The 18089-nt window shown below is 44.1% G+C and overlaps 1 protein-coding gene across 49 annotated transcripts in view; it reads right to left on the bottom strand.

Moving 5' to 3' along the window:
• The window catches only part of Sox5 (SRY-box transcription factor 5), a 955418-nt gene that overhangs the window by 68317 nt on the left and 869012 nt on the right, over positions 1 to 18089 (bottom strand). For 30 of the 49 annotated variants that reach the window (XR_015685240.1, XR_015685239.1, XR_015685241.1 and 27 more), the window contains 1 exon segment: positions 4687 to 4833. Coding sequence is in view for 23 of the 30 variants with exons in the window: in XM_087655720.1 (XP_087511846.1) it covers positions 4687 to 4833 (147 nt within the window). In the remaining 7 variants the exon portion in view is untranslated. 49 annotated transcript variants of the gene reach the window in all.

Here is an 18089-nt window from a genome sequence, read left to right on the forward strand (position 1 = left end):
AAAGGACAATGACAACAACACAATTGATTTGGACAATCTATGTGTTCTTGCCAATGACGCGGGCTTGATGGTGGTGGTGGGTGGGGTCATGTTGATGAGGGTCATGGCGAGGTTCAAAAGAAAAAGCACCCAGGAATTCTCTGCTGTCCTCAGCTCGGTAACTGTGCTGGTGGTTGCAGGAGGTCCACATGTCTCTGTCAAACCCTAAGAGGTATTCAATAATAAGGGGTACAAGTTGACCCTAAAATTTCCCCAAGAGGTGACTCCTTTTGTAATGAAAAAAAAATCACTTAAAATATGAATCTTAGGCATTTATCCCAGCTAATGAGGAAATCGTTCTGTGGTGGAGAAGCTGGCCTGGCTCTCAAAAGTCTAGAGAATGTGCAGCGAGTGACTTAAATAAACAACGTGTGGTACTGAGAAGTGGGATGCCGAGCACATCCTCCATCAGTCTGCTCCGTAGCACAATCTAGACGGTAAACAAATTTAAACATTCGTTAAGGCGGACAAGCATATTTGAAGCAAGATTGGAAATCCACCATCGTGGAGTAGCAGTGTGCTAAACTCCTTCCTACAGGAAGGCAGAATCCCTTGTACAAAATGGGAGATTTCATAATTTTATCCTTTGTTGTTTGCCAACATCTACCTGTTAGAATGGGCTATCATGTTGCATTTAAGCTGAGAGACTGTCCATGGGGAGCTAAATGTGTTTGCCTTCGTGGATTGATGTAAGACAGCTGTGAAGTGGGATCTGCAGGGAAGACTTCAAAACCTACGTGCAAGGTAAGCGTCGGTGTCCTTGGACATATTGAAACTCACCCATGGTCTTAACTCTCCACTATATACCCTCTGGCAGATTAAACACTGAAAATATATCTATCTACATCTATATCTATATCTATATCTATCTATATATCTATATATCTATATATCTATATCTATATCTATACCTATATCTATATATTCGGCATGTTACTAATTAAGCCAAGGCATTAAAGCATTGGGCAGTGACACCACTTCAGGCTTTGATGAGGACAGCACATGGCAGTGACACGAAGGACAGGAAAACCGGTGCTCGTAAATGCAGACCTTGAATAGACCAGCCATTGTCTAGAATTTTCTCCGTTACAAAATGCAGTTCCCACACACCGTTTTCAGACTTGCGCTGTGAGTCCTCTAAAGCTTTCTTTATCATTTAATATTATAAATAATTGCGTGTCTAGGCGGCAGTTCAAAGCTCAGTATAGCACTTGTACAACACCCCAGGCAGGTCAGGTGACCTTTCTCCAATCCTGCTCTCTCTGGTGCTGAGGACAGACAAAGTGATACGTCTGTCATACGCCATTACCATTAGAACAGAATCTTGTTCTTTTATTACAACTGAACTCCGCCAGATCTCTCAGCAGGAATGCTAAGTGAAATCAATGTCTTGGATTTCCAGGCTGAGCTTGGAGGTCACAGCCACTCTGTCATTTCTCAGTATTATCCTTTCTCGCGAGCGCACACACTCCCTGAGCCTCCAACTGGCACACAGCAGATTGAAAACAGCATGCATCAGAGGACTCATGCTGCACAATTTTACAGTCTTTTGGAGCCCCTCCTTTTGATCCCCCCTTCCATGTTTTTCTTTTCTCTTTGCAAATTGCAAATAAGTTTTGCTATGTCCTCTGGAGTTGGGAGTCAGAGGCAATGGTGCACCCAGGAGGAGGGTAGGTGATACAACTCAGAACATACACTTCACTTCTGACAGCTGTCAGGAAGAGCAGTGTCCATCTGCCGTCCCATGAATTTGATACGTGACTCCACTGCTCTAAAGAGTAAACATCCTTGTGACATAAGCTACCAGTTCTATTTCTGTCAAGTAGGTATGCACACAAAGGCCTTGTATTACTGTGTGATGGTAAGACAGGCATAAGAAGTTGCAGGACAACAATGCCCACCCTCCCCTCCCCCAACACACATGCAGAGAAACAGAGACAGAGACAGAGACAGAGACAGAGAGACTATTTCCCAAGATACTAATGCTGACTGTGTAGAAACATAAATATGCTAATCAAGGGATGTCCGTGAATACATTAGCTCTGTGGAGTCTCAACAGGCATCATGTTATGCGCAGACATCATTTCTGGGCTATGAGAGGGCAAGCGGGTTCTGTTGATTTATTACTAGTTGTAACTTGGGGAACTACAATCAAAGGGTGCAACTTAGTGCCTTGGCTTTTTTTTTTTTTATTTTAATTCACCATATTTTTCTGATCGACTAAATCAGCACGGGAACATCTTGGAATTCTTTCTAACGACAACAGGAGTGGCAAATGGCGTGCTAGGGGACACTGGGCAAGCGACACATTTTTATAAGATTGCGTTGATATCGAAAGAAAAGAACACTATTCTTGGTTAAATCTTGATATACGTCGCTACAACTGTGGGTGGGAAGAAGGGTACCCATTGGTTTCTTCAGCTTTATGTGATAGGGAATTCATGAAGGCTGACTTCTACAAAGTAATTCACTTCGAAGATAAACCATAGAATACATGTTTACATTATGTAAATCGTGGTAATTGAAACACAATCTATGTTTTCCCTTTTGGGAACTGAAGAGAGGCGTACAGAGCTGTAAGATTGGGAAGAAGTTTAACGCTGCTAAAACAATTGTTCTCTTTCGGTGTGTGTGCTGAATTCGTAGGCTTTTATGAGTAAGTAAAACCACTTGGCCCACTGAGCCTCTTCCCAACCACAACACAAAGGGCCCTCAGTGGCTTTGGCATTTGCCATTGTCACCTAGGGAAAGGCCATTGTGCCAATCGCCCAGCCAGCCTGCGGATGGATGGACGGATGGACAGATGGCTGAATGACCGGAGACTAAGCAAAGGTAAAGATGAAGTGGCCGTCTGGACTGAAAGCTCTTTTCGTGATTTGTGTGAGTGAAATGGTTGAGAATATCTGAATGTTAGACTTTTCACCTAGAAGTAAGGGGGGGACCCACTAATCGTGTCAAACAGAAACCGGTCTGTGAACCTGAAAGGAAATACCTTAATGCAAAACACTGGTATGGCTCAGGATGTGGAGGGAAATTAACACATTGAGGGAGAGAAACGGACTCAGCCCTTGCAGAGGCATCTGTGTAAAACAAGGGCTCTGAGGCCACTTGCCTTTATTTTGCTTACAATGTATCCGTAAATGCAACATTTTAAAACTGCTAGCACCAGGCGCCGTCACAATACTGCTTTAGAATGAAACTTGATTTGGTAACTTGTTATAATTGCCTCTGAGCTCTGGCTTTACGCATGTCCGAAATTATAGATAGAAGCAGGTCTGCCCTTAGACAGGAAGCAGAGGGCATGTGAGGTCCACCAAACAGCAGAAGTGATTTGAAAATGGCATATGTCCCCGCCCTGCTGTCCCCCAGTGTGTAAGTGTTTTCCCTAGCCACAGTCCCAACTCCCCTGTCAGGCTATGTTTACGTACAAATGTATTCTTCTCATACAGAAAGGGTACGGGGAACCCTGGGAAGGAAGGAGTTGGGAGGCTGCTCTCAAATGACCAAACGGTCCTTTTCTACAGCCTCCTATCTGGAGTTTTACAGTAGCTGAGCTGATGTTCTGAATCCCCATGCCCCTTCAGTATTTCCTATCTTACTCATGTACTTCTTCACACACGTCCAGATTACTCCTCCCCGACTCCCCTAAGGCATTCCCACACTTCATCCATGGGATGGAAGATGACACCGAGTGTCTAGACAACAACAACAACAACAACAACAACAACAACAACAATAATAATAAAGATGCTTGGTGTAAATATTATTAGCGGTGTCAGTTTTCTGGTTAGTACTTTCTAACGGAGTTAGTATTTGCATTTATCTTTTCTGAATGACCACACAAAGCATCCCTCTCTGGCTAGCCTTGCTTGCTTTGCAGAAAGCTTAATACACAACAGCTCCCAGGTGAAGCACACACACACACAAAGTCTTCCACATGACGCTCTCCACTCTCCCCGATGAGAGGAGCCATCTTTAATCCCTCCAGTCTTCCCCCATGTTCCTATGTTCCTAGGCACTAGTTCCACACTCCAAAGCCAGAACTGCGTTTAAATAGTCTCCCAATACTATTATTATCTCCATGCCTTTACATGATAATCTGGGTGGATGTGTGACATATCTAAAATTACAACTCTGCCATCGCCACACTGCGTTATAACAGTTATCGATAGTTTTCAAGAAGCGCTCCATATGTCTCCATTCTACTCACGCTTAGGCTTCTATTTCAGTTGTTTATCCCTTGGCAAACGTTTGCTTTTCTTGCTCAAGCCAATCTCTCCCTCCTAATGACACGTAGTGTACATTTATCTGTACGTGGCTTCATGATATCTATTATCGATTATTCTCTGGGTTGTAAAAGATGGCTATTCGTTTTATAGATAGCTATTTCTAGGGCTATCAACTCACTGGTTCAAAGACGCCCATTTCGGATTTTCATTACAACTGCCAATATGTTTGTTGAGCGAACAAGACGATTATTAGAAATGTAAATTTACGCATGCAGCTACAGCTCCCTCTAAAAGTCTTACCTCCGCATACCCCCTGAGATTAGTCAGCCTGGTGGCTGGAATCTACGAGACCTTCAATAAATACTGTGAACCATAGAAGTTCAAGTGCAAAGACAGATCAGCTTATTGAAGAGGGTACCTTGCTTTTGGGTGGTGGGCTGTTTGTGCTCTTGTCTGTGTGAATGCTGGTAGGAGACACGGCAGCACCAAGGTTGCCTTGGGGTAGGCCTAGGAGCTTCCCTCCTGGAGAAACCTGCATTGCAGCTAGCTGGGCAGCATAGAACTGCTACAGAAGAAAAGACAGAGAGAGGCTGTCAGTCATAACGCAAACACACCCTTCAGGAGCACCGCAGTCGGGTGCACCGTGCTTCCTACATGTTCCCGAGTACACCAGACACGATTAACGGGAGAAGCTGTCACTGTGGTCTATAAATTAGCTTCTCTGGAGAGCGGCGGCAGGCAACACGTAAGCAGGACCTTATCAATGGTACGGGCAGGGGCACCAAACACAAGTGGTCATCACACTCACTCCTTACCGACGGCTAGGAAGCGAGCTTGCTGTGTTGTCTAGGCAAGGCTCCAATCTGTTCTCTCTTAAATTCCCGACTGTGTAAAGAACCCACTTCACAAAGTACAGAGTAAGTTGCTTATCTTCCTTGGTTCAGTTTTGACTTACTGAACTGGGCACCTGGTTTTTCATTTATTTATTTACTTATTTAATTTACCTGTCTGTTTATCTAAGAATTAACTGTATGCAAATTGGGGAACAGGTTGAGCAAGGAAGGAAGGAGAGGACTCTGGGAGGCCAGGTGATCATTCTGCCTGCATTGATCATCAACTGGGTGCTTGCAAGACAAAGTTAATCCACTTCATGATAAAAGCAGACACATCTCAAAATGAAACAAACCTCTCCAAAACATACACTGGTTCTTATTAAATAACAAAGAAAAGCTGCTCCAAGAAACAATTAGCAAATTTAAAGAACACTTCACTTTTATAATATCATCTTCGGATACAGTATCCAACTGAAGAACACTGCTTCACGTTCCAACATGGGCATCAAACATAAAGATTAACACTGTTTCATCTTCATGTATCCTTTGAGACATTTGACAGTCTACATGACAAAGCAATTAACCTTTACAGTGTGTGTGTGTGTGTGTGTGTGTGTATGTGTTTGTATATGTGTGTTGTGTGTTTGTGTGTGTTGTATGTTTGTGTGTGTATGTGTGTGTATGTGTGTTTGTATATGTGTGTTGTGTGTTTGTGTATGTGTTGTGTGTTTGTGTGTATATGTGCGTTTGTATATGTGTGTTGTGTGTTTGTGTGTGCATGTGTGTTTGTGTGTGTGTTGTGTGTTTGTGTGTGCATGTGTGTTTGTGTGTGCATGTGTGTTTGTGTGTGTTGTGTGTTTGTATGTGTTGTATGTTTGTGTGTGTTGTGTGTTTGTATATGTGTGTTGTGTGTTTGTGTGTGTGTTGTGTGTTTGTGTGTATATGTGTGTTTGTATATGTGTGTTGTGTGTTTGTGTGTGTGTTGTGTGTTTGTGTGTGTGTTGTGTGTTTGTGTGTGCATGTGTGTTTGTGTGTGCATGTGTGTTTGTGTGTTGTGTGTTTGTGTGTGTTGTATGTTTGTGTGTGTGTATGTGTGTGTGTATGTGTGTTTGTATATGTGTGTTGTGTGTTTGTGTGTGTGTTGTGTGTTTGTGTGTATATGTGTGTTTGTATATGTGTGTTGTGTGTTTGTGTGTGTGTTGTGTGTTTGTGTGTGTGTTGTGTGTTTGTGTGTGCATGTGTGTTTGTATATGTGTGTTGTGTGTTTGTGTGTGTGTTGTATGTTTGTGTGTGCATTTGCGTTATGCAGGTCTCTCGATTTCCTATTTCGTACTTGTCTGAGATGCAGAGTCCTTTCTGCTCAGTCCCGTGATTCTACAACGATGGTAAGGAGCGGAAGTCCTTAAAGAGAAGGACTATAGGATAGTCATCTGGGAAGAACAATGTCAAAGCAGAAAAGTGTCCAGAAACACAATCTATTCTGCTAAATGGGATCCTACTGAAAGTGACGTGCTGAAAGACAAGTACTGTGGTCACATGACAGTGTACATGAATTGCTTGTAGTTCCTGATCCTCTGATCCAAATGTAAACAGGAAGGTTAGGTCGGTGAGGAAGATTACAGCTAATTTACACGTTAAGTGACAGAGGATGCACTGGGGGAGTAGGAAGCCCCCTCCCTATTGAAGTACACTTACACCATCAGTACCAACCACTACCTTCATATTTATGTGTTGGGGGCAATAATAACATGTCTCACTTCAACCATTGGAAGTGTAAGATTTTATCCCCAAGTCTCGGGTTATATGTAAAGAGGAAAAGAATTTTCTCTATAGCTGAAGACTTCAGAGTTCATGGTTTTTTTCTTCTTTTTAAATCAGAATTGACAAATTTCTCCTGGTTGTGATGAAAACTTGTGCATTATTTCCTGGGATTTGAAAAGTAGATTTTTTTCCCCTTGCCATCATTTTGAGCCATTTATGAGGCTATTTATAATGAAACTGTGTCCTTAGGATACGATTTAGAAAAATTACACACATACCCAATAGAATACATGGACCCATGCATTTGAAAAACAGGAGTTTTCAGTCTAGCCACACAACTGTATTATATTCTGTAATTTTCTGTAGCATTCCTTACTGTGTTCCTGAGAAGAGTCGCACTGGTTGTTATAACTAGAGATATGTGGTAATGATACATAGTCCTGGCTTTAGTATACAATAAAAATGACATTTCACTAATTAATGGAGGTGACACAGGGCATCTAGACATCTGTATACAAATAAAAAAATGTTTAAAAAATACTTCAATAACTTAAAATTTAGTTTTGACCCATAAGAGATTTATTATTATATTTTAAAGCTATTAATTAATCTATCTATCTGTCTGTCTGTCTGTCCATCCGTCCATCTATCCATCCATATATCTATCTATATATCTATCTACCTACCTACCTATCTATCTACCTACCTACCTACCTACCTATCTATCATGATTGTTGTTTAGACTTTTAAATGACTTCATCAATTATGCCTAAGAGGTGATTCAATGATTACTGAACATTATGGGCACATTTGCAACTTTCAAAGAAAATTACAGGGTGTGTATTTAAAGTTAAAAGGATAAAACCCTCAACATTGTTCAGTGTTTGAGGGTTAGAGATGTCACATACTCGACATTAAAAAAAAAAAAAAAAGCACACACCCTTCCCTCACTCAATACACGCATTTGTTCTTACTATTTTACAAATGGGATTGGGGTTTTTCAGGGTTCCATTATCCAAAGGCATACTTTCAAAGTCAAATTTTAAAAGTTGCCCAAAGTCAGATGGCTTGTAGCTGGGATAAAGATCCAAATCTCCACAGCCATAGCCCTGGCAGAGGAGATAATGTCCCTTGAAGGGTTGAAATGTTACATAAGCAAGTAGGGTCTGCAGGACACTGAAGAGCTAGGGGGAGGGGCATATGCAAGCGTACACAAGCAAACTTGGGAACCGGCAGAAGCCAGGAAGACAGGAAATACTCAATGGGGGAGATTACAACCAATTTTGTGTTAAGGTGTTTCCTTAAAATTCATCTCTTGTTGGAATTCGAAGGAGGACAGTAGATTAGAGGTATATGGAGTATTTAACCCTCAGTTTCCTCAGTGCTCTGTGGAGTTGGAATTCCCACCATTATTCTCAGCGTAACCATCAACTGTGTCTGCAAGGATAAAACACTCGTCTCATTAAATCAGCAAGGTGAGAGCAGGCCTCCAGCTTCAGCCTCTTAAGTAAGTTTACTATTGCTGAATTTGTTTCTGATGTTTAGAAAGAAAAGCAGCTGTCCTCGCAGAAGTACAATTACCATCAGACGTCTCACTCTGCCCTGTGAAGAAGGATGCAAACATGGGTCGTATCTTTACCGAATGTGCAGCTTAAATATCCACAGGAAGGCACACCCCTCTTCTAAAGGGGGACCTCAGGGTGGGTGGCACAGAGATTGACAGCAGTAGGTAATGGAAGCCAAGGGAACGCCCCAGGAAGCAAACAGCATAGGGGTTCACAGGCTCAGCTTTCTTCTGGATGCTCTTGATATGCCAGCAAGAGAGTTCATCCTGAAGCGCTGAGGCATGGGAGCACCCAGGGAGTGAGAACACCCTGTGTGAAGATGAACTAGACCTAGGAGTGTCTGTTGTCAGAGGTCAGGAGTGTCAGGTCATTAGAGGTCAGGAGCCACAGTTTTGATTGACAGCATGTGGCCCGACATCACTAACAAGAGAATTAACAAGAGGAAAGAATGGGAGTGTCACAGCATAGTGGGCACAAAATATAATTACTCAAGTCTTCATTTTAAAAGAGTAATATTCAATTGTTTACCATACGTTCATATATAACAATAAACCATTGTGAGACAGCCAAGTGGATTACACTCCTTTGGGGGTGGGAGGAGTAAATCAGACAGAGAGGCTACCTCATAATCCTGCATTGTAACAGACCAAAGACTGACTAGTCCATCTCACTGGGGGACTTCCTCAAAAGGCACCCTCTCTCCTCCCCGCTCCTGTTCATCTTTCTATGCTCCTCTCCCTTCTCTCCCACCATCTCCTTCTCTTTCTTTTTTTCTTCCTCCTTTCCTTCCCCTTTCTTGTGGTGCTAGTCACCAAACCCACGTGTATGCACATCCTGGGCAAGTGCTCTAAGGACTGAGCTACACGCCCAGCCTCAGACACTTCTCAAAGTGTGAAGAGTGCAAAGCCTCTCACGCAGAAGCATGAACAGGGGGACTGCATCCACCCAGTCAGCCAAACCTGGACGCCATTTTATCCTGCTTACTGAAGTGTGTATGGAGAGGAACTGGCTTTCCTGCTGAGCTCTTGTGATCCAGTACTATATCAGAACTTCGCAAAGCGATAGAGACAGACATTTTCACTTCTACTACCTAGGTCCTTGGGATAAAAGTGAGAGTTCAACCCTTTTGGACAACATGTTCCCCCTTCCCCAAAGGTTACATACGATACGTATTTACAATCTTTTGACGGGGATATTAACTTGATTTAGACGTTTTTAGTGTTCATTGTACAGTAGCCTGACAAAGTAACAACCAGTTTTAGTTCTAAGCTGGATTACCACATTCATTTGAGAGATAGGAAGCCCTTGTCACTTCTCCCTAATAGCGTATTTTCCCCAAATTGCTCACAACACAGCTTCTCCCATTGGCTACCAGCCTGGTGTCTAGTTGCCATCTGGAGTATCTGGATTTGAAACACTAGGCACTGGCAGAGCTAACTATCAGGATTTGTTGTTCCAAACCTATTCTGCAACTAGTAAACCCCCTGCAGGCAGGGCCTAGGCCTCTGCCTCCACCAGGGCTACCTGAAAACATCAAAGGCAGCACCATTGGCCCAGGAGCAGAGCTTTGGGAAATGATGTCACTGCCTTTAATGCGCACAGGTCTCTTGCTTATTCTTAGTCTCCCCGGGGAGCGTCTAGACAATCTGGATCGAGGTAAAGGAGACAGAGGGAACCCTGAAGTCCGCCTTTCCCAAGACCAAGCATCATAACACAATAGAGGTTAAGCCAACTGGCTTCCTGGGCTTCAGTGTGGATTAGGAGACAGAGAGGGTGGGGGTGGGTAGGCCTAACAAAGGCAGAGCCACAGAAGCCCAGGCAGTCACCCTTCTTCTGTCTTTCCTCCTCTTCCTCCTCCTCCTTCTCCTCTTCCTCCTTCTCTTCCTCCTCCTCCTCCTCCTCTTCCTCCTCCTCCTCCTCCTCTTCCTCCTTCTCTTCCTCCCCTTCCTCCTCCCCTTCCTCCTCCTCCTCCTCCTCCTCCTCCTCCTCCTCCTCCTCCTCCTCCTCCTCCTCCTTCTTCTTCTTCTTCTTCTTCTTCTTCTTCTTCTTCTTTTTTGGTGAGTACGGGATTCCTTAAATGCTGTGTCTAAAGTATGGTGGCTTTCCAGGGCCATTTGTGAACTGTTAAATGATCATGACATGAAAGATGAGCCCATGATGGTGAAAAGCGCCTGAGAACTTTGTTAGGTATTTGTAAACACTTGTATATATTTATTTTACTTTTAATTATGTGTGTATGCGAGGGGGGGTGAGGGCGGTTAAACGCATGTGAATGCAGGCTCACATCAGACCTGAAGGGGATGTCACAGAAGGGGACATCGGACCCCCCTGGAGGTGGGTAGAGTTACAGGTAAGGTGGGCTGCCCAACTCTGAGGCTGAGAATACAATTCCTGTGCTCTGTAGCGGGTAGCTGTCTCCCAGGCCCGCTCTCACAGACCTATCCTCTTCTCTGAATGGTGTTTATTCCCAAACACTGGTATTTGAAAGAATAGAAGTCTGCTAAAAGTGAGTATAAATGGATTTTTCATATTTTAATATGTATTCAACTGGGAGCAAAGAGGTGGTTTTGATTCTCTTTAAGGGAGCAGGCATGAGGGTAAAGCTGTCATCCTGTGTGCTCCTTGGTGTTCAACAAAATCATCACTCCAGATAAGTAATATTCATTTAAAAATTGGGTAAAGGCAAATATGTCCACTTACATTTTCAAAACAGAAATAAAATATTTATGATACTCTTTTCCAGGCCAAATATGTGCATAAGGATGGGAAAATTTGAGTGGTTAAAAAAGAGTCAATATGCACATACAAATGCACATTTACACACACACACACACACACACCCTGGATGTTCATATGCACACACATATATGCACATACATAAACATACTTGCACATACATACACACATGAACACACTCATACACACACACAGCTCATACATATCAATAATTCATGCATTTGATGCTTATTTAGAAGAGTGGCTTTTGAACTATAAAGTTTTCATCTGTTATTACTTATGATGCATTGTTTATGAATGCATTCCTACCCACTGCAAATTTAAACCTGAGATGCATCAAGTGATATGCGAGGAGAATATTCCACTTTTCTCTCCCTCCTTTCCGTGTTTAAGTGAAAGGACACGGAATGGCGTTGCGAACAGAGACAAAAACCAAAAGCAATTTCAAGCTTCCATAAGTGTTATCTTTATGGCTTAATTTCTGGTTCTTAATGTAACTTAAATGTGGAGTTTAAAGAGAAACTAATGTAGTGGAGAAAATCTTTCAAAACATGCCAGCAGGTTCCGATGTGAATAAATGTGCTTTCTGCACTGTTATTTGTCAAGTTTCCTCAGAAAATTATCAGCGCCGCTTCAATTTGAGCATGGACTTACCCCAACACTGGCGGCATTAACGTATTTATTAAGCACATTATGTGTAGAACGGCATCCAGCAAAAGTCCCAGTAGAGAGCCGCACACTGAGTGGATACACACTTAAGAGTTATGCATCAGTATGGACCAGCGAATAAACTGTATTCCCATCAGATAAACTTAAGAACAGGAGAGATACCAAATCCCCCTAAACTGTGGCTCCTCCATCAAACCCCAGCAAATAAGGAGGTGGAGAAATAGATCGGTCATTAAGGACACCCGCTGCTTGAAGAGCACCCCAGGTTGGTTCCTAGCACCCCTGTAAGGAGGCTCACAGTCATCTGTGAATCCCTCCCAGGGCAGGGAGCTGGGTCTCTTCTAGTCTATCAGGCCATCCCTCACACACGCATATAATTAAAGAGAAGGTAAATCCTGAGATGAGCCACAGAGGGTGCCACATTGTTGCAATGGTGTCAGGAAATTGGAAACTTGACTTGGATGGTATGATATAGATGTCCCTTCTTAGTGCAGAAACTCTAAGAGATCCCTGACAGAAAAAAGCAGGGTTTGTGCATGACTTGGAAGTATTAGTTGTTTATGGAAAATACCGGAAGATGGGACTTTAAAAACATATTCAGAAACATATTAGAAACAGAATTAGTCTCAAGAGTCCAAGGTGGAAATGACCCAAAATGTTTTTGAGAGTAAATGGACAAAACCAAAAAAAAAAAAAAAAAAAAAAAAAAAAAAAAAAAAAAAAGCAGAGGTACTGGGAAAATACTCAGCAAATAACTCCTTGTATGAACTTTGAGGAACCCTAGCTGTGCTGATCCAGTAAGGCAGAGAAGACAGAAGAAAGGCTGTGTGATGCCATTCCCAGGTCTGGGTTATCAACACAGATGGGATGAAGGTTTCTGGAGGAGGGGGAGGGGCGTGAGCATTCTGCTTACAGTACAGCTTCAACTTGGGGATTTGAACACTCTCCTAGGGGGATCAGGGTGACAGGGACACACACACCAGTCAATGTGCATCATACAGACAGAACACGGCAAATGTACCTGTATGTACCTAAAGACACACAAAGTCAGGAACGTGGCTGTTCCCGTAGTGCCATGTAAGAATATCCTGTGTTAAGTCACTGCCACTATCCAGTAGGGGTTCTGACAGGAGCAATGTGAGGGAGAATAACTTACAGTGACTGGTGGTGTCAGAGTTTGGGGCATGGCTGCTGGCTCACACACATGGACGGAGCAACAGAACAGGGGACAACCACGGACATCAGAGGGGCTTCTACACACAAGAACAGGAAGCAGGAGAGGAGGGAAGAGATTGGGGGAGGCCTGGGCACAGTATGCCCCTCCCCCCACCTTTCACCTCTTCTCAATAATGCTGTCAGATGTCCACCTACCGAGGAGGTGGGTTTATTAATCCCCTAGACATCTCTCTAGTCAGTCAAGCCGAGGTCCAAGATTGGCACCCCAGGTATAGGTCTACCCTCGTGTCCTCTGATCCTTTCTGTAGAAGACAGGAGGTTTGGGGCAGATGGGCTCCCACCTGACTGACCAACTGGGACTCTCTTGAGAGGGCCAGGATCTGACAGCGCTATAGCCTCATTAGCCCACTCCCCCGACAAGCGCAGACAAGTCGGAGTGTGCCCCTCACACACAGAACTGCTGACTCTGCTCCACCTCGTGCCGCAGGGCAATGCTAATAAACACTGGACAGTGCTCTGTATGCAGCGGAATACGGTTTGCTCCTGCGGCCAGCTGTGAGGTCAGTTCTGCAGTTACCACTTCTGAGACAAAGCTAGGAGGAAGCAAAGACTGAGAGATTTCACCTAGCACAATGCTTCTGGTGCTTCTGCGGGTTTGGCGAGCCTTGTTAGGGCTGAGTCATCGATTCCCTTCCTTGACAAATCACAATATACCACATTTGTTTATCCATTTAGCCACTTGATGGACACTTGGATTTTTATTTCCTATTTTAAGCTGTTATGATTAATTCTGCCATGAACATTCCAGGGCCAGCCTTTGTGTGATTTTATTACTCTGGGCTACCCCCATTTCTAATATTGGATTTGCTTAGTCATATGAGCGTGAGTCACACAAGCGCATGTTTCCTTTAAAAGTGCCATTTCTTCACAGTGGCTGAGTGCTCTTGCGTTCCTATTGCCATGTCTGAGGACTGCAGTAACTCTGTATCTTCATCCGCACTTAGCATTCTTTAAAGATATTTTTAAAATATTATTTTACGCCTTTAAAAGTGTTTGTTTCATGTATGCATGTGTGGTACACTTGTGCAGTACACTCAAGGCCTGAAGAGGGTGTCTAATTTGCTGTAACTGGAGTTTACAAGGACTTGGGAGTTGCCATGTGGGTGCAAGGAGCTGACCGAGGGTCATCTGGAGGAACAGCAAGTGCTCTTCAGAGGCGAGTCATCTCCTCGTCTCCTTGGCTAGGATAATTATTCTAGTGAGGTGGACTGCATGGGACTGCTGCTTAGAAGTACGTCTTCCATTTTTCCTGTGTGCCTTTCCAGGCACTTAACGGTCACTCCCTGGTACTGGACAGAAAACTGTGCACTGAGATCTTTTCCTTTTTTTACGAAATGTGGCTGTTATTTTGTTGAGTGAAAAGGGGGCTCTATACACCCGGCATCTGTTTTAGGCAGCAAAGTTGGTGAGGTAAATGGTGTTAAGAGTCTAGTCCCATTGGGAGGGGTAGCTGTTGTTGAAAAATCATAAGCAGTGTGATAATAATAGAACAATCAGGCTTTCCCTCTAACCCTTGTCATACGATGGCATAGGCATCGGAGACACTCGAGTCTCTGTGGGCACAGCTCTGAATGTCCCCACCACGGAGCCCCAATCTTTTGAACCGGGGCACGATTCCTAAACCAAACGGTGGACAGGGAAGAAATGTGTTAAGCTGAAGTGGTGAATAAGCTCCAGGCTTTTGAGGAGACTTCTCCACAGGAAGGAGGGAAGACGCCATCGTGGCAATGGCAGTATCATCTGGGGATGCCTGAGTACAAATTTAACATCAGGCCAACAAGGGTCTGACGAGGAGAGAGCAGCAGAAGAGAGTCTGGAGATCAGCAGGGCAAGCCACAGGATGAAAGGGATGCTACGAAGTCCAGAGTGGGATGACCTCCTCTCCGCACAAAATGGGTGAGCTGACGAGTGGTATGTCTGATGGGAGAAACGTCCGTCGTGATTCAAGAAAGAAAGTGGATCACCACGACTCACTTCTTCTAAGAACTATCACTCCTGGATGGTGTGTCTTGGGAAAGCCGAGATATAGGAGAGATTGTATTTGGCCATATAGTGGCTTTAGGTTAAGAGGCTCTTAGAGTCTGGATGTGGTGGTGCTGACGAGGTGGAGGCAAATGGATCGGATGGTGAAACCATACCCCTAACATAAGAAAACAATGGTGCTCCGAATTCATGAGCATTGTGTACATAAATCTGCCTCATTAAATGTTAGTAATACACGTCCAGTCCAACTGTTATTATTCTGTTCGGTTTTATGAGCTGAGAGAGTTGGATGGCGTATGGAGGCACCCACGAAGGGTGAGCTGGTGTGTGGGTGTGCAAACGGCGTCGTGCTAAAACCTCAAGATGCCTCTGAACTCCTCAAGCCAAAGGACAGGCTGTGGGTGAGAGGCTGCCTCTCTGCTTCTGCCTCGCTGCAGGCAAGGGAGCTTCTAAAAGAGCGCTTCGGATGTCCTGCCCCTTTAAAAGCTTCTTTCTTCCTTTTATTACACACCGATAAATCTCAAAACAGCTAGGAGAAAATTCATTTTGACTTTTATAATTGAAGCAGTTCCTTAAGGAACTAGATAAACTTTTCTAAGAGTCACACTAGGAAATGCCACCTGATCCGTTCTCCTCCCCTCCCTCCCTGCCAGTGCTCTACTCCAAGAGCCACCTTCACGTTCTGCACATAACCCATTACAATATGTTCCAACATCTGCCTCCCCGTATGATGCATGACCTATCCGACTGACCCTTTTTATGCCGCTCCAGAATTTCTGTTCGTTACTGATTGAGGACAAGAGCCCCTCTTCCATCCCTCAGGTCACAGACCAGTAAATACATCTCCATTTGGCAAGAGAGAAACACTGCTGGCCGGGGGCTCTTCAGATCTCTATACATCACGGATGGCACTTCATCTTTAATTAGTTTAATTTTGTGGGTAATGCCACTGAAATTCCTCTTAAAGTAACAGGAAAAAAAGGAAAGCAGGCAGGCAGGAAGAAAGGGAGGAAGGAAGGAAGGAAGGAAGGGAGGAAGGAAGGAAGGAAGGGAGGAAGGGAGGAAGGGAGGGAGGGAGGGAGAAAAGAAGGAAGGAAGGGAGGGAGGGAAGGAGGAAGGGAGGGAGGGAGGGAGGAAGGAAGGGAGGAAGGGAGGAAGGAAGGGAGGAAGGGAGGAAGGGAGGAAGGAAGGAAGGGGAAAGGAAGGAGACAGAAGGCTGTCAGGTAGGTTTGCACACTGAGAGAAAAAAATCTGTGGCTCTCAGATACTCATGATTTGCCATAGGAAAGCTGAAGGTCACCAGACACTCTAGAAGCAAATGCTTCTGTTTGCCATGGTCACAACAATCACCCATTTTATCCTAGCAGACAGTGGGAGGGCAGCAGGGCAGCAAATAGTCAGATATAGAATTCCAACTGCATAAGAGGACGTCGTCAGCGCCTCTTTATAGTAACCCAAACTGTATGCCACTTATCCTATTTTACATTGCTTGTCCCATCTAATATAAGAATACACACTTCCGGAGTTTGGCCCAGCTGCGTGCTAGAGCACACACACACACATGCAAGGGTGGGAAGTATAAGGACAATGGCTCCTTCTAGCAGGTGTCGATACTTCTGGACTCACTAACAACTCCACAGATCTGCTATGGGGGATGAAGGCTCCCAGCACTTTGACAACGCCACAAATGCTAAACGACTTGAGATACCAGAATTCGAGTTGTGCTGACATTTGATTTCCATTATGTGACATTATGAACTCAGCAAACTGGGAGCAAAGCTCCTCTGTGAAAACTCTAATATGATGTATGTTGTTGCCTGTTTTCCTTAATTTTACATTTCAATTATGTGTCTGTATGTGCTTCTCTGTATGAAAATGTGCACATGGATTCTGGTGCCCACGGAGGCCAGAAGATTTAGGTTCCCTGGAGCTGGAGTTATGCATGGCTGTGAGCTGCTCATGCGGGTGACGGAAACCAAGACTGGGTCTTCTGCAAGAGCAGTGAGTGCTCTTAACTGCTAAGCTATCTCTCAGGCCCTGCTTCCTAGTCTTTATCACTCATGATTTTACTCATTTAAATGACTCCCAATAACGTCCTGACCTCGGGTCCTTAGCTCTATAAATCTGACAAGGAACAAAATGTCTCCAGTGGAGTGACCAGAGACAAGAAGAGCAAGGTTGCCAACGTGGCGAGTAGCGCATGAGACCGAACAGCATTTGAGGGTGTGCACCTGCACATGATGGGCATGTCTCCCTCTGTTGTTGGGGACAAAGGTGGGGTTCCCTGAGGACCGATGTAACATGGTCAGGGAGACGATCACACATACATCAAAACAACAACAACAATAAATCAAGTTGCACACGGAGTCAGTACCACTCCATAATCAAAAGGTTCTCCCTGTAGCCAAGGGACTCTCCCATAAACTACAGGTGATAAATGATAGCTTGAGATATTCTGAAGACGCTTCAGGGCTGGGCCACTCCTCTGTCCCTGGAGAAGGCACAGCTGCACCTACATCTCTTCAGTTTATGTGTCCTCTTCTGGCATGAACAGACAGGCACGCCATATTTAAATTTAATATAACTTTCCTCCTAGGGATTGTGTTCAACTTTTTCTTCCCCCTTTTGCCCTCCTATAAACTTTTAAGTAAGAAAGTCATTGCACATTAATATGAGTGGCGGCTCATGCCTATGTGTCTGTGTCTATGTTCTTGGAGACAAGATGTTAGAGCAGGAAAGGCCAACAGAGATGGGTTCAAAGGAGGCCAGGCTGCTCTGATGACACCCTCAGTATTGAGGACACAGGACAGGAAAGAAGGGGAACTTTCACACCCAAGAGAAACTTTCCCAGCATCCTGCCGTTTTCCTCATGGCTTCTGCCAGGAAAAATGCCTTGGTTTGTTTTTCTTCTTCCCTTTTTAATTTAAAAGCGAATGTTTCAAATATTCTCTAATAGATGTAAGGGAAACTATAAAAGTGTACTATTGTCTTAATCACTGAAACGATTTAGAGAATGCCGATCTTCCCAATTCTTTAGC

Source organism: Rattus norvegicus, chromosome 4 (genome assembly GCF_021556685.1).
Source record: "Rattus norvegicus strain SHRSP/BbbUtx chromosome 4, alternate assembly SHRSP_T2T, whole genome shotgun sequence".
In the NCBI taxonomy this organism is placed as follows: Eukaryota; Metazoa; Chordata; class Mammalia; order Rodentia; family Muridae; genus Rattus; species Rattus norvegicus.